Below are 14631 nucleotides of genomic sequence, written 5' to 3' on the forward strand. Positions count from 1 at the left end.
TGCAAAACTCAAGTTCTCTTGAAGTAATTGCATATTGTTCCTTACAAAAGTCAGGAGAGCTGAGAAACAAGGGATCAGACTCTTGGCCCTATTTGGTATACATTGTACCAGCTTTTTTTTTTTAAATTTCAGTATGTTAATTAAACTGTAGCCTCATGTTGTTTAATTACCCCATGAGCTAGAGAAATGCTCTAGCTGTTCGTACACTTGGTCCTTTTTGTTAACAAGTTGGGTTAAATCACTCGGCGTCCAAAAACGAGCAATAAGGACAGAATTAAATCAGCACACGGCCTGCTTTTCTTATATGAGATTTGAAGCCAGCCGTGGTAGACAGGTTGCTGTGAGAGTTTTCCAGGAGCAGGAATGTGACCCTTCTGACATTTGAACCTAAAAAAGATAAACAGGATGGTATGTCGCTGAGTAAACTCCTTTTTTTCCCTCTCCATTTTTAACTGACCTTCTACCTGGGACAACAGCTGGTCATACGCAACGTGTGAAAATCTAGCATATTGGCTTTTCTTGTGCATTTGCATGCATGAGGAGGTTGTTGTTTTGAATAGTTGCACAACTCTGACTAATAAAGAAAACCCTAATCTTTTTCAGTAAGCTGTGTGCTAACTCGATGAAGGTCTGAGAAAAATTGAAGAAGTTGACACAAACCGGTGTCACCTCTTTTTTTTTTTTTTATTGCATCCAGTAATCACAAGTCAAGGCTTGTGAAGTTTAAAAGCTGTTGCAAGTGTTGGCATTTTATAGTGAGCTTGTGCTCAAGCAGCTGCATGTCCCATCACACACTCGCAGACTTGCCTGTGTGAGCATTTGAGTAAAAAAAGCACTGCCGCCTTTTTAAAACTTTGTTTGATATAAGGGGGGGAGCCCCTGCTATTCTTGTTGCTATGGCAACCGTGCACTGCGTGGTGAACTTTGAAACACAGCACTGATTGTGTCTGACCTTAGAGCGGCCTGTGCAGGGCAAACTTTCGACTTTGCACAGCTATTAGTGCAGCAGAGAGAGAGACAAGTGTTCTTGGCTGTGTTTGTGAAACAAAGTAACACACCATAAACTCACAGAAGTTCTTAAAAGGAAAGAATTTTGTTGACTTTTATATAATCTATAAAATCCTCAAAGGGTAAAAACCAAACAAACATATACTTAAGTGCAAGTTTAATAGAAAGATGATTTAGAGAGTAGATGCTTAATCTCAGCTTCCTAATTTTGAGAAAATTCAAGCTGGCACAGGAGGACCCCAGAAAGATGTCAGCACATTGGGAAACGTGAACTAGATTAGTCTCGGGAGTGGACTACACTTCCAGAAACTGGACTTCTCCCAATCTCTTTCACAACTGGTGCTGTAGCCACATATGAGCTCATGTGGTGCAGTAAATCAAAAGTGTTTTTCCATCAAGAAAGCTGTGTGAAGAATCCAAGAAGTGGCATGGATTTTTTATTATTTATACAGCACATTTTATTACATTAAGGACACCTCATGTGCTTTACATGAGGTGAAATACATTTAGAATCACATATTTAGCTGAGATGCTTCTGTCTGCACTGTATTTGGGATCAAGAGGAAGTAATATATGAGAAGGAATTTGATTTTCCTCTATCAAAACAGCGTATTTGACATAAATTATTCCCACATATAGACTTAAATAGCATCAGTACATTCAATAAAGAAATCAGCTTTTGCATTCAGCGTATAAGGTTGAGCATGACACAGTGACAGATGATATTAGCCAAGATAGATCTGTGCTCACACAGCAGCTCATAGCAAACCTTCCCAAACCTGCACAACATAATGATCCCAAGCAGGAGATTATATATTAATAGAGTCAAAATAAAAGTATACTTACAGCCATTCTGCGGCAAACAGTTAGTTTTCTAGGATAACACTGATGCACACTGTATGCAGCATGGATTTAGGTCATAATTTAGTTAATGCAGGACACCTGAGCAGCAAGCAGGCACAGTCCAGCTCCAGGTTTTACCGTCCTCCCTGGTGTGTGCATGCTTGTGTGTAACGATGGTGGGCTCCCATCCATTATCATGGTAATTGGAGCTCTGGAATGGACCTGCACGTCCTCCACAAGCCTCGCGAGCTGGACTTCAGATTGACAATGGTCTATCTTAGAATGGGTAGCATTGTTTGAAGCGCTATGCGTGAAGGGGCGTGTGCTTATTTTTGGAGCGGTTTTGGAGGAAGTTGCACACAGCAGGTGGGTGAAGCCTCAACATCTTGTCTTCTCTCCCCTTTTTTTCCCTTTGTAAAAACACTTTGCTTTGGAGAGACATAGGGAATATGTAAAGCTTTGATAAAGGGCTGTGAAATTAGATCTATTTCTTTTATGCATTTTATATTTAGCCTACTTGGGAATTTTCTCCAGTCAAATCTCTTTTTTGTGCATCCATAACCCAGGAATGTTTGTTTGTTCTATCTGATATCTGAACTCATGGTGGCCCGTTCTAATGTATCAGCTGTGACTGTATCACTCACATATGAGTACGTGTGAGTCACCCCGGATGACAGAAGGTTGACAGCGCAGTTTAGCAAGAGCTGTGTCTGTCTTACATCACTTGATAGTGCTGCTGATTGACCTACACTCCCTGCTGAGGATTTGTGCTTTTATCTATAAGCTCAGTACTGAATGTGATTCATAAGGCGGAGGTTTGTCACTGAATTTCCATGAAAGTTTACTCAGTAAATCCCAGAACCATCCCAGCATGAAACTGAAGGAAAACTTTTTATTCTCAACTCTTCTCTCCACCTGTTCCAATTTCACCTGTTGAAGCCTGTTGATCACAAATAGTGGCACCATGCCTTTGCGAGCCCTGACTGTGGAAATAGACATTTAGTATCAGGAAGTCATGGATTATTTATCATTTGTTGTCCTCAAAAGAAGCCCTAACCGATTCTTGTCATCTTTTTACAGTCGTCTTTCTGTATATAGGACTTCTTTTTTTATTAAAGGTGCAGAAATATGGCAGTTTTTGCTCCAAAATCAGCAGATTCTGAAGTATTTCTATAGGACATTTAGTAAAAAAGATTTATTTTTAATCATGTCCCATATTAGTTATCCTGGATAGGGCTTTAATAGGAAGTCTTTGTTTGTTTTTAATGTAACCGGGTCAGTGTTTGAATGTAATTCACAGAAACCCCCTTCCCAGTCTCCTAAACTTTAGCAGGCACTGTGTATTTTAAATGTTTACTGGTTAGGAATCAATGGTGTTTAAAATGAACAAAATTAGACCTTTTTTATGTTAAAAAGAACTAGTTCACAGAACTCATCTGGCTTCAGATCATTGAGAAAGCTCATTACTTATAACATTTACTGTTTGTACTGAGGGATCGGCCTGATTATTGGCAGTAGTCACAGGTGTCTCATTCCATACAGAGATATGGAATTATTGTTGTAAGGGTGTTTCCTGTTGGCTGAGTTTACTGCTAAGTGACTTGTTCTCGACCTGTTTCTGGGCTCGTACTCGCAGCCATTAAAGCAGGCCTACAATAAACCCTTTTTGCATTATTTTACACAACAAAGAAAAATAAAATTCCACACAAGTGGGTCAAAATCCGGTCTGGCGGCCTCGCGAGTCAGAGGCGTACGGGAAAAACATGTGAAGTGGGGCATGTGCCATCGCCGCGTTTGTGTGAGCAGGATCAAATGTGGGAATGAGCCGATTGCTTCCAATTAAAGCGGGAGCCTTTTGTTTCTCCTCTCCCGACTGTGTCACCGTGTGACTTTCAAAAACTAATTGGTGAACTACTTTCTCGTGGGTGGGAAGACGCATGGGTGTGAGTCGTGAGAAAAGCTCCTTTGAGTTGAGCTTTAGCCCCGTCACGTGAGGAGGAGGGCGAGGAATGCGCACACAAACACACTGCAGTTACAAAGTGTGGATTTATCCAGTTTTTGTTGGGCCTTTTTTGTTTTTTAAAAAGGTTTTCTAGAGTCTTTAAATTCGTCTTCAACACTCCTTTAACATGAAGGTAGTTTAGATAATCTAGTCCCGTTAGGGATGTGATGCAAGGCTGTGACTTTGTGGTCTGAATGTGTGTTTGTGTGGCATACTGCTGCACTGGGGAACATGAGGGTAAGCAGAGTTAACTTCATTAGCCTCCGACAGCATCTGTCAGTGGAGGCAGGGTGACGTCACCCCGTCGGTCGGTCCAACACGCCACACGCTGGATCCACTCAGTGTTTCCTCTTCTTGAGCCAATACCTAGATGGGAGGGTAAAAGTTTAAAGTCCCAGCAGGGTCAACAGATAGTACAGAAGAGAGAGAAACAGTGAGATTTTATGAGTTATGGTTCAGTTAAAACCAAAAAAGATGGAACAAATAAATCTTTATGTGCATTTGCACTAATGTAAACATCTAATATGTAATATATGCCTTAATATGATGCTGTTTAATCGTTTTATCTGCCACACTGCAAACAGGAATATTTGCATTTCTTACTGTTCTAATATCAGATGATACATTAATGGCTAAATTGTTTAAATGCATAATGAATAATTTCGGTGCTCATACACTAACACTTTTTTTTCCTCTAAGTGGACCTTGGACTTGCAGTGACGTTTATGTTTTGCTTTGTGGGATTGAAGGATTTGCATGTGTCTTCCACCTGCAATGGGTTCAGCGTACATGTGTGACACAGATGGATCCCGTTCTCATCACCCACCAGTTCTGTTATCTTTTCATCCTCTCTTCCCCTCTCTAACTGTCTCATCTAGAGCCTGTGTGTCTGTAGTTGCTGTTGCAAGCTATTGTCCTGCACACAAAAGGCCCGAGTCCACTCCAGTTTTATGTCCATTCATAAAAAGCAGCGGTGCGTAAACAAGGCTTTCCCTCCAGTTCAGGGCTCCCGAAGAGATCAGGCCTCCGTGAGTGATAGCGGAGACATTGATCAAAAGCTAGGCGACGAAGAGCAGCGGGCAGACCGGGTGGGTGGGCAAGAGTGTGTTTGGTTACAAATGAACGTGGGATGGGAAACTTCTTCTCTTGATTCTGCTTACTGTCACCTTCGCGAGAGCAGCAAGTGATAAACTAGAGAGGAAATTCACCTCTAGATTTTAAAAAAGGATTCTGACAAAAACGTAAAACACTGATGTAAAATGTTTGAACGCTCTCCTGTTTTTGCAGAGATGACGCTTTTGCCGTCTGAACCTAAAACTCTGGAGTCCGCCCCCGTCTCCGCGACGCCCAGCGCCAGCACGGGCTCTGAGGATCCAGAGACCAGGATGCTAGAAAAGAGGTCAAAGGTCATCGAGGAGCTGCTGCAGACAGAGAGGGACTACATCAAAGACCTTCAAATGTGTGTCGAGGAGATCATTGAGCCTCTGCAGGAGAAGCAGGTAAAAGGATGTTAAACTTTGTGTTTCCAGCCACGTTAGGACAAAAAGGGAGTTTAGCAAATACAAGATAAAGCAGCTGTGTGTGGGACAGTTGGTGCAGAAACATTGGAAAATTTGACAAATGGATAAATACATACAGGAATAATGGCATATAACTGATATGTGGCGCCATATTCAATTTAAAAAAACAATAATTTTTGCTTTTTAACACGTTCTGTCTTCCCGAAGGTGAAGAATGTGGATTACGAGGGGCTCTTTGGCAACATCAGCTCAGTGATTGACCTGTCACAGCGGCTATTGAATTCACTGCACGAGACTGACTCCATAGGTAATCAGCCTGATATTTAAGAAAAGCAATCCTTCTTTTCTGCTTTAGTTCATCCAAATCTGTCACCTAGTTGAATTTTACTGACCGAATGAGCCTCTGAATACACTTAAATCAATCTGCCATTGAGGAGGTAATCTGTGAATGTGCGCGTGCGATTTTTAAGAAGAATTATGTTTTTTACAGAAAATCTCTGTGTATTTAAAAAAAAATTATTTTAATGAATGGACATCTTCCTGCACACTTTGCTTTTTATAATGAACACGTTGCATTTCTGTACCATTCCCTCTCAGGTAAGGTATTCCTGGACTTCAAGGTAGAATTGGAGGAGGTTTACAAGCTCTACTGCCAAAATCACGATGATGCCATCTCTTTGCTGGAGACCTACGAGAAAGATGACACCATCCAACACCACGTGTTGGAGTGTCTAAAGAGACTGAGGTGAGTCTCACACACACACACACAAAGCACCCTTTAAAGGTTCACTCTTTAAGTTTAGATTTCAGCCATGTTTGCATGGGAGTGACTGAAAACATGCATGCTGTGTGAGCATGAAAACACAAAGGCAAGAGTGGGTTCAGTGGAACATTAACCGAGTGTTTGCCGAGCGAGTTCAAAAAGTGGAAAAATGATTGAAACTTGTTCTGTGTTTATTAAAAAAACAAACCATTTTCATAATGTCACTGGGTCATCGTACTTTTTAAATTTAAATGAGTTTTATAACTGAAAAGCTGAAAAAGAATACTAAATATACTATGTAATGAATCTTTGTATAGTGTACGTTGAGATTTTCCTGTTACTTCATAGCTTGTGGAAGCGATTTCTGAACTTTGAACTCTAGCGCGTAGGCGAGTTATGGAAGTGAAGTTCATTTTCTGGTACATCTGTAAACTAAACAGCTGCTTAATCAGCGAAGACGAGAGAGACGTCTCATTTTTAGTCACTGCTGAAGGGAGTGTGCTCTGTATGTCTGTAGACTTGAGTTATGTGAAGCAGTTCAGAAATGTGCCCTACCTGGTCTCACCTGTCCAGTTTCAGCATAAGTGACTCAGATACTTGAGTTTACACTGGCGCGTTTCTGTTATGTGTGGTTATCGCTCTAAAGTTAAAGATAAACACGGGTTGTGTTAGGCCGGAGGATGTTAAAGGGAGGGGGGGGGGGGGGGGGGGAGGCTGTGTTTGGAAAACAAAAGGAAAGAGGACATTGTACAGCTCAAACTATGCTCGCTGCTAATTCCTTGTTGACAACAGGTTGTTAGTGTCCGTTTTTAAAAAACTTGGTAGCCTCCTCATGGCTTTGAAAAGGTCACGTGTGCTGGCCCGTTCCAGAAACTGCCAGTGGTTGTTGATTGTGCTCAAGTTTTACTGCCAGCCTGGGCATCCGTCCAGGTTTCAAAGAGAATCCACCAAACAAAACCATAACAACGGCGGGTGGAGCTGGCTTCAAAGTCTCATTCGTTTCGATTCGCCCTTTAGTTTTTAGTCAGATCGTAAGACAAAGTCAAAGAGATCTTTATTGTCATCTCAGCCCCGTGGAAGTGAACAGAGACGAAACTATGGACGCTCCGGGGTCCAGGGCCCATAGTGGGATTAAAAAGACATTATGCTTAAATGCCAGGATTTACAAATATAAGCTACAATATACCAAATATATGTATAATATGTATAGACCAGTATGCAAAATGCAAAATTGAACTCTATGGTTTAAGATTTTAACATTCCTGAAAGTTCAGGCTCAAGCTCACGGTGTAAACCTTGTTCCTGTCATTTCTCTATTTCTTTCCATTTATCCTTCAACAGGGCCATTTATCTCGAGTGGTAAGTCTCCATAACAAGTATTGTCATGATTTCCAGCATGAGAATCATTCTGACAGCATGACTGTCGCTAACTAACCTTTTAAAAGTGATCCGTGTTCGTGTATGTGTGTGTTTTACAACATGCGATGGCTAAAAAATGAGTGTGGAAGACTTTAAAACCATCTCTCCTTTTTAATTATTTCCATTTTCCTTTTCTGGATTTAGCTGGAAAATGGAAAATATTGCGTTGTTTGTGTTTTGCATGCGCATGTGTTTTGTTTACTGTTGCTATGCAGACAAATGTTTATTTCAGTGTCTTTTTTAATCCTCTTCTTTCCCGGTGGTTGGATGAAAGAGTTTGATTAAAAAAATGAACTAATTATGGAAGCTTGCCTCCACTACTGAAGAAAACCTGTTTTTTTTTTTTCTTCTTCTTCTTTTTGCCATTCAAAAATCCAGACTTTGGGTTATTATCTAAAAATTTCAACTCCTATGCAAATTTCTGAGAAAATAACAAAATAACTTAAAAAGGGAATTATTAGGTTGAAATTTTGAGATAACTTGAAATTATTTTCAGTATTTTCAGTGGTGGAAATAAACTTCTATGCTCATCTAATGCCATCTCCTGGACTAAAATTGCAGCAGTCTTATATTTTTTGACAAAACACTTGAAGTATATTTATGGCCTGCTGGTCTGGACAGAATCAGGCTGTAATCAGTGTCATAAACCTGTGAAATTTGGTGAACCTCACCTATAAATTAAAGCTGATACCCAGAAAAATGTAGTTCCAGCTGAAAACAACCAAATTAAATGATTGTATTGTTTTCACTGTCTTAATTCATTCATTCATGTTTACTTGTGTCAAACATTAGTCCTGTAGATTGCATTAAAGCTAAGTCATTTTTTTCCTCTGCCTCCCCTGCTATGATACCTGCCATCATCAGAGTCCATGTATATGTGGTGATGGTTCCACGTCATTGGATAGTGCTATCCACATGATCGCCATCATGCTGAGACATGTACATGGGAGGAAGCTGTGGCTTATGTGCTGAAGTGTAACATGTTCTCATTTTCCTCTTACCCAAATGCTGCTTGTTGTCTCTGCCCTCCTTTCAGGGGTAAAACAAATTACATCAACCTGGGCTCATTCTTGATTAAGCCGGTGCAGCGAGTGATGCGTTACCCGCTGCTGCTGACGGAGTTGCTCGGGGCCACCCCGGAGAGCCACCACGACCGGGCCCAGCTCGCTAAGGCTGTGCAGGCCGTCAAGGACATCAACGTGAACATCAATGAGTACAAGCGCCGAAAAGATCTCGGTAAAGCACCCGGGTGTTAATTAAAATCCACATTTTGGCCTGGTGTATTTCTGGCAAGCTCAAAATGTAGTCACAGGTGTCAGTTTGTTTTGTCTGTGCTTGAGTTGTGCTTGTCGGGTTCTTAAATATGCGGTCAGGGCTGGTTTGACGGCTCAAGTTTTCCCTCTGCTGTCCACAGTGGTGAAGTACAGGAAAGGGGACGAAGACACGTTCATCGACAAGATCTCCAAGCTGAGCATGCACTCGATTATCAAGAAGTCGAACCGTGTCAGCAGCCACCTGAAGCAACTTACAGGAATTTCACCGCAGGTATATTTCCCGCCATCAGTGGAAGTGTTTGGAGAGAATGTTGCAGATGAGAGAGCGCTTGTCTGAAAAATGCTTAATCTGATGTTCTGTGTTTTTCCCCAGATTAAAGATGAAGCGTTTGATGAAGCTGAAAAAAGGTTCAGGCTGCAAGAGAGACTCATCAAGTCTTTCATCAGAGATATTTCCCTGTACCTGCAGCATATCAGGGTAGGAGTTCATCATCTTAATAGTAACTGAAGCATTTATTTATTTTGGCAGTCTTTAAAATGATGGTAGGCCATATTTGCATAGTGTTTGACGTATTACCTAAGACATTTTAATAGTAAAATACAACTCCTGCATATCTTTTCTTTTCATATACTGTATAATAACTGTGAAAATGCACCTGTCATCAGGAATCAGCATCTGTGAAGGTCCTGGCAGCCATCAGTTTCTGTGACATCTACACGGAGCGCAGTGTGCTGGATCCCGACCGATTTCAGAGAGCTCACCGCTACATCAGCGACAAAAAGTTTACAGAATTTGTAAGTGCTCTTCTTCTCCTTACCGTTACTTACACTGTGAAAGCACAACCTCTGACGATCCCTTATCTGCCCGCATCATCTGTCGAGCAGAAGGAGCGCACAGAGGCCTTAGTCATCAACCCGCTCACCCAGCTCCTCCTCATGTTTGCCGGGCCCCACAAACTCATCCAGAAGCGCTTCGATAAGCTGCTGGACTACGACAACTGCAAGGAGCGCGCCGATCGCTTTAAAGACAGACGCACCCAGGAAGAGCTGCAGGTGACACGCAATACTTACGAGGCGCTCAACGCCCAACTTCTGGACGAGCTACCGAAGTTCCACGGCGTGGCAGAAGAGCTTTTTACAGGCTGCGTGAGGGCTTTCGCTCAAGCCCAGAAGGACTTCATGAAGACGACGCTGGGAGAGCTGAAGCCACTCCTACAGGTTGTGAGTGTTTGTTTATGACAGTGTGGGAGGAGCATAAATCTGACTTTTTCTTAAAAAAAATACGTTTGGGTATCTTTAATGTAAAAATCTGTTTAAAAGGTTTAGATGTAGGTGGCTGTGGCTCAGGACTATGATCAGGCCGTATAAATGCAGTGTGAGTGTGCGTGGATGTTAGATTTGAATGCACAGAGTAAAGAGCTGTATGAATGTGCGTGATGTGAGAAATATGCACTTTGAGTGCTCAGAGTAGAATAGAGTTTGCAATAAATTGAAAAAAATACCTGAAGTAGCAAATGTGATACAAGTTAACATCATATATCCTGATTAATTAATCATCATAGGGTTAAAAGTGCATTGCAGAAAGGTACTGCATTACATATACCATCTCTGGTCCTAACCTTGTGTTCATCCAATGCTGTTGGCCTTTAAAATATTATTAGTACTCTGGGCCAGTCATGTTTTAGGAAGTTGTGCATCCTTTGGACACACACCTAGCTACATAATTATATATTTTTTTTAACACTGATTTTTTTCTTTACCTTTATCTCCAGTTTTCTAACAAAGTTGGCACGGGGAGTAACCTGATTTCACAGTTTCAAGAAGAGCACAGTCAAGTCCTCCAGCTTCTTCAGAGCTTTAGCTTCTGCCCAGAGAACCTGCCTCCGGCCTCCGCCGCCACAAAAAAGCCCTTTGAGAAGAAAACTCTGGAGAAGCAGACTTCTAAAAAGCAAGTCCAGGGACCCGTGAGTAGAATTGTGATGACATTTCATTTCTTATTCAAACAAAACAACAAAGGAGTTTTGCCAATGATCTAAACGAATGTCTTTGGCGTCCTTTAGCCCAGCCACGTCCCGCAGACAGACGAGCACCGTGCAGAACTTCTGGTGCGCTTTGGCCCTGAGAAACTTTACCAGGCAGATAGGAATTTTAATGCTGCGCAGGATCTGGATGTCTCTATACAAGAGGGAGACCTTGTGGGTGTAATCAAGCAGCAGGACCCCATGGGAAGCCAGAACCGCTGGCTAATTGATAATGGAGGTAGTGTTTATTTTTTGTCTACTTTAATTGATATGCTCTTCAGCCAAATGTTGCAGCAATATAATCTTGATATGCTTGTTTTCCAGTCGGCACGGGTTTCGTATACAGCTCCTTCCTCAAACCCTACAATCCTCGAAGGAGCCATTCAGACGTCTCCATCGAGAGCCAGTCGTCCAATGAGTCGGGCTACGGCGGCTCCTCCCCTGTTTTCTCCCGCCAGAACAGCAACAGCACGCTGACCTTTAACCAGGAAACGGCTACTGTCAGCTTTACGCAATCCCAAAGCCATTCATCCCCACAGCCGTCGCTGGACTCCGCCTCATCTCGTAGGAGTCACCAGAAAGACATACCCCACCCCGACTCTGCCAGTCAGAGCAACTCCATGAACTCTTCACCTCGAAACCCCTCAAACCGCAAGGAGTTTTCAGATCAAACGCACCGAAATACCTCCAGTCACAGAGACGTAGAGCCTTCCTACCGGCACTTGGGCAGTCACAGAGACTCGTACGACACGAGTTACGGAAGTTCAAGCGGACACAAGGAGATGTCGGACCTCTCTGAGACAGACTCTTATTCTTCGCAACGTGACAATCACTCGCAGCGGTATGGACACACAGACAAAAGCTACAGTTCATATCAGTGGAGAAACGGAGACAGCAGCAATCAGAAGAAACCTGTTTATTCCAGAGAGGAGTACATCGAGCCAGAGCCAGAACCAGAACCAGAACAGGAGAGTGAAGTGGACGGACATCAGGTAAGATTTTATTTGCTCAAATGTCTCTATAAATGGATTTATGATGCCAAAAGAGCCGACTTCATTCAGGCGTTACTGGATGTGTAAATAGGCAAATATTCCAGTTGTATTGGAAAGATCTGCTCCCCCTAGTGACCAAAAACACTAATGGCATATCTGACGTATTCATTTCAGATCTACTATGCCCTCTACTCCTTCACCGCCCGTTGCGCCAATGAACTGAGCATCTCAGCCAATGAGCAACTGCGAATTCTCGACTTCAAGGACATGAACGGCAACAGCGAATGGTGGCTGGGGGAGGCGGGCGGTCGGCGAGGATATGTGCCTTCCAACTATATACGCAAATCCGAATATACATGAACAAATGTTGCGGGGGAGAAATGAGACTGAACTTTAAGAGGCATTAAGAAGGTTTAACTCCGTGAGCAAAGACAGAACAAAGAGACAAGAAAGTGAAGTGTTGTCTGACCAGTGCTGCAAACCGCCCCTGAAAGTCTATGTTTATAGACTTTTTCTTTTTTTATTATTATTTTTTTTACTTGCTGAAAAACTGCACGCTCCCCAAGCCCCACTTAGTTTCCTGTGGGGGAAAAACCTGTGAATTGGAACAAACTTGCCATATTTCTTTTTTGGGGTTTCACTTAAGAGAACAGTCTTTAGGATCAGCTCATTGGGAGATTGCAATGAAAATGTGAATGTTTTCGGTTCAGACTGACTCTTAAAGCATTGAGTGGTATGTGGACAGACAGACCTGACACTGTTAACTCCTTTTTTTCTTTTTTTTCCTGCATGTGGTTTGTTCCACCACTGTAGTGGTAACTATGAGATGAATTTATAACATTCAGTTGAATAATCAGTGTTTGAGGCAAAGTTTGAAGTGTCTGCAGAGCCATCGGCAGGAGTTTGGGGTGTTGGACTGAAATCAACATTCGTCATATAGTTTACAAGCACTCCTTTTAACTTTTGGGTGAATTGACTCCCTGTAAACTGGTTCTTTAAGAGAACAGGGAGAGGGAGACTTGCAGTCTGATTGGACCCTTCTCTAAATGCTACCCATGTATTTTATAGGATATATGATGCTGTATATTGAGATGGTATTGTACCCACTGTAAAGTGATCACTGAATAAAAAACAAACTAGCTGAAAAAACTGGTGACAGTGTTTGTTGGTGGGGGTTTTTTTCTGCTCAGCTTAGGCATAGTGGGGTTAGTAAACAGTGGAGTTACAGTGTTGTAATCTGTGCTACGTTCCCACAGGCACACGAACACAACACACACAAAAACAGCACAGTTCAAAAAAATTTTTTTTATCCTCATAAAGCTATGGGTGGACACTGAGTGGACACTTGTTTCTGCTACTGAAAGCAAAAAACTCTTTTTACCATCAATAAGTCAAAAATTCAGATCATCTCAAAAATTTTGACTAAACTAAATGAACTAATAATAAGAATAACTTTAATCATCCCAAGAGGGAAATCAATGTGTCTGACTTGGCTCATCTGCTAAATTAATAAAGGTAAAGTTTAAGTTTAATAAAGTTTAATAAAATTGAAAAAACTAAGGTAGAATTTGCAGTTGCAGGAGGAGGCGTCCATAGCATCTGAACTAGCTATTCTGAACTCTGTAAAACTTAAAGGACTGGTTTCCTTCTACTTCTGATAACTAAAATCAACAGAGATTTATATAAAGCAACAGTGACATATGACATAAAATACAACTCTGGGGCCAGGATGAAACCCCCATCAATCGGGTTTTGAACAGGAAATATGACATTTGAACTTGTCACTGTGTTGCATCAAGCAGAATGATTTATAAGAAAGAGATCCAAAATTATGTCAGAGAGAGCAATCTAAAAGGCAGGAAATAAAATTGCCTAAAAACAAAACACACAGGGTAAGATCAAAGTAAAGACAGATGGATGGATTTCACTAACTTGTGCTCTGTGTTTATGAACGTAGGACACCAATTGTTGGATTCTTGAAAACAACATGCTTTGCTACTGCTGTTTTTTTGACATGTGGCAAATTGGCTCTCATCTGTAGAGTTATAAACCATGCCGCTCAAACAGGTGCAGAATGTGGTTTGTTCGAGACATTATCTGAAATAACACATCTGGATTGGCTAGATGGCAACATATGTTGCTCTAAATTACTTAATATGTTAAGTATCAATTTGCTTTTTCCAGGGAAAAAAGTACATATGTTTATTTTGTTGTTTTTTAAAGAATATTCGCTTTTTTGTGCCTTGCATTTATTTTCCTTATCTGAGCTCACTTTACAGTTTGATAACTCTGCTATAGTTTATATACTTTTTGTCTACTTTTGTTATGTGACTGTTATATTGGAAATGGAGAGACATTCAAACTGGGGAAGATCCTTTCACCACATACTCAAACTTTCTGGGTCTCGGATGTAACAGTGCAGGTATGTGTCTTGTGTAAATTCAGATGCCGAGGCCCTTTACAACGACACTGGTTTGCCACATTTATCAAATGCAGTGTTTTTAATTCTTCCTTTTAAAAGGAAAATAAGACACGATAATTATTATAGCAGAACCTGTGAAGGATACAAATGCATGACATAGACACAGGGAAGCATGTTGGAGAATTTGAAGCTAAATAACTCAAAAAACAACTTAAAGTATGGAAAACCTCAGTTAGCAAACAGATTTTAACAAAGGGCAGCAGAAGGATTTATAAGAAAGACGTCCAAAATTATCTAAGAGAGAGCAATCTTGACAAAATGTAAAACAAGCACTGTGAGTACTTTCCGGATGCACTGTATGTCTTTT

The 14631-nt window shown here is 41.4% G+C and overlaps 1 protein-coding gene across 6 annotated transcripts in view; it reads left to right on the top strand.

Annotated features, from left to right (window-relative positions):
• dnmbp (dynamin binding protein) overlaps positions 1-14625 on the top strand; it is a 51403-nt gene extending 36778 nt beyond the window's left edge. For 3 of the 6 annotated variants that reach the window (XM_085170126.1, XM_085170130.1, XM_085170129.1), the window contains 13 exons: positions 5141-5352; positions 5581-5680; positions 5971-6118; positions 7478-7495; positions 8592-8791; positions 8970-9100; positions 9203-9307; positions 9496-9624; positions 9715-10050; positions 10602-10793; positions 10890-11088; positions 11175-11842; positions 12017-14625. In XM_085170126.1, coding sequence (XP_085026252.1) covers positions 5141-5352; positions 5581-5680; positions 5971-6118; positions 7478-7495; positions 8592-8791; positions 8970-9100; positions 9203-9307; positions 9496-9624; positions 9715-10050; positions 10602-10793; positions 10890-11088; positions 11175-11842; positions 12017-12202 — 2624 coding nt within the window. In that variant the 3' untranslated portion in view covers positions 12203-14625. The remainder of the gene's footprint in view (positions 1-5140; positions 5353-5580; positions 5681-5970; positions 6119-7477; positions 7496-8591; positions 8792-8969; positions 9101-9202; positions 9308-9495; positions 9625-9714; positions 10051-10601; positions 10794-10889; positions 11089-11174; positions 11843-12016) is intronic. The other 3 variants (XM_085170127.1, XM_085170131.1, XM_085170128.1) reach the window with 3 other exon arrangements.
• Positions 14626-14631: the final 6 nt, after the last annotated feature.

This window comes from Neolamprologus multifasciatus, chromosome 8 (genome assembly GCF_963576455.1).
Source record: "Neolamprologus multifasciatus chromosome 8, fNeoMul1.2, whole genome shotgun sequence".
Classification (NCBI taxonomy): Eukaryota; Metazoa; Chordata; class Actinopteri; order Cichliformes; family Cichlidae; genus Neolamprologus; species Neolamprologus multifasciatus.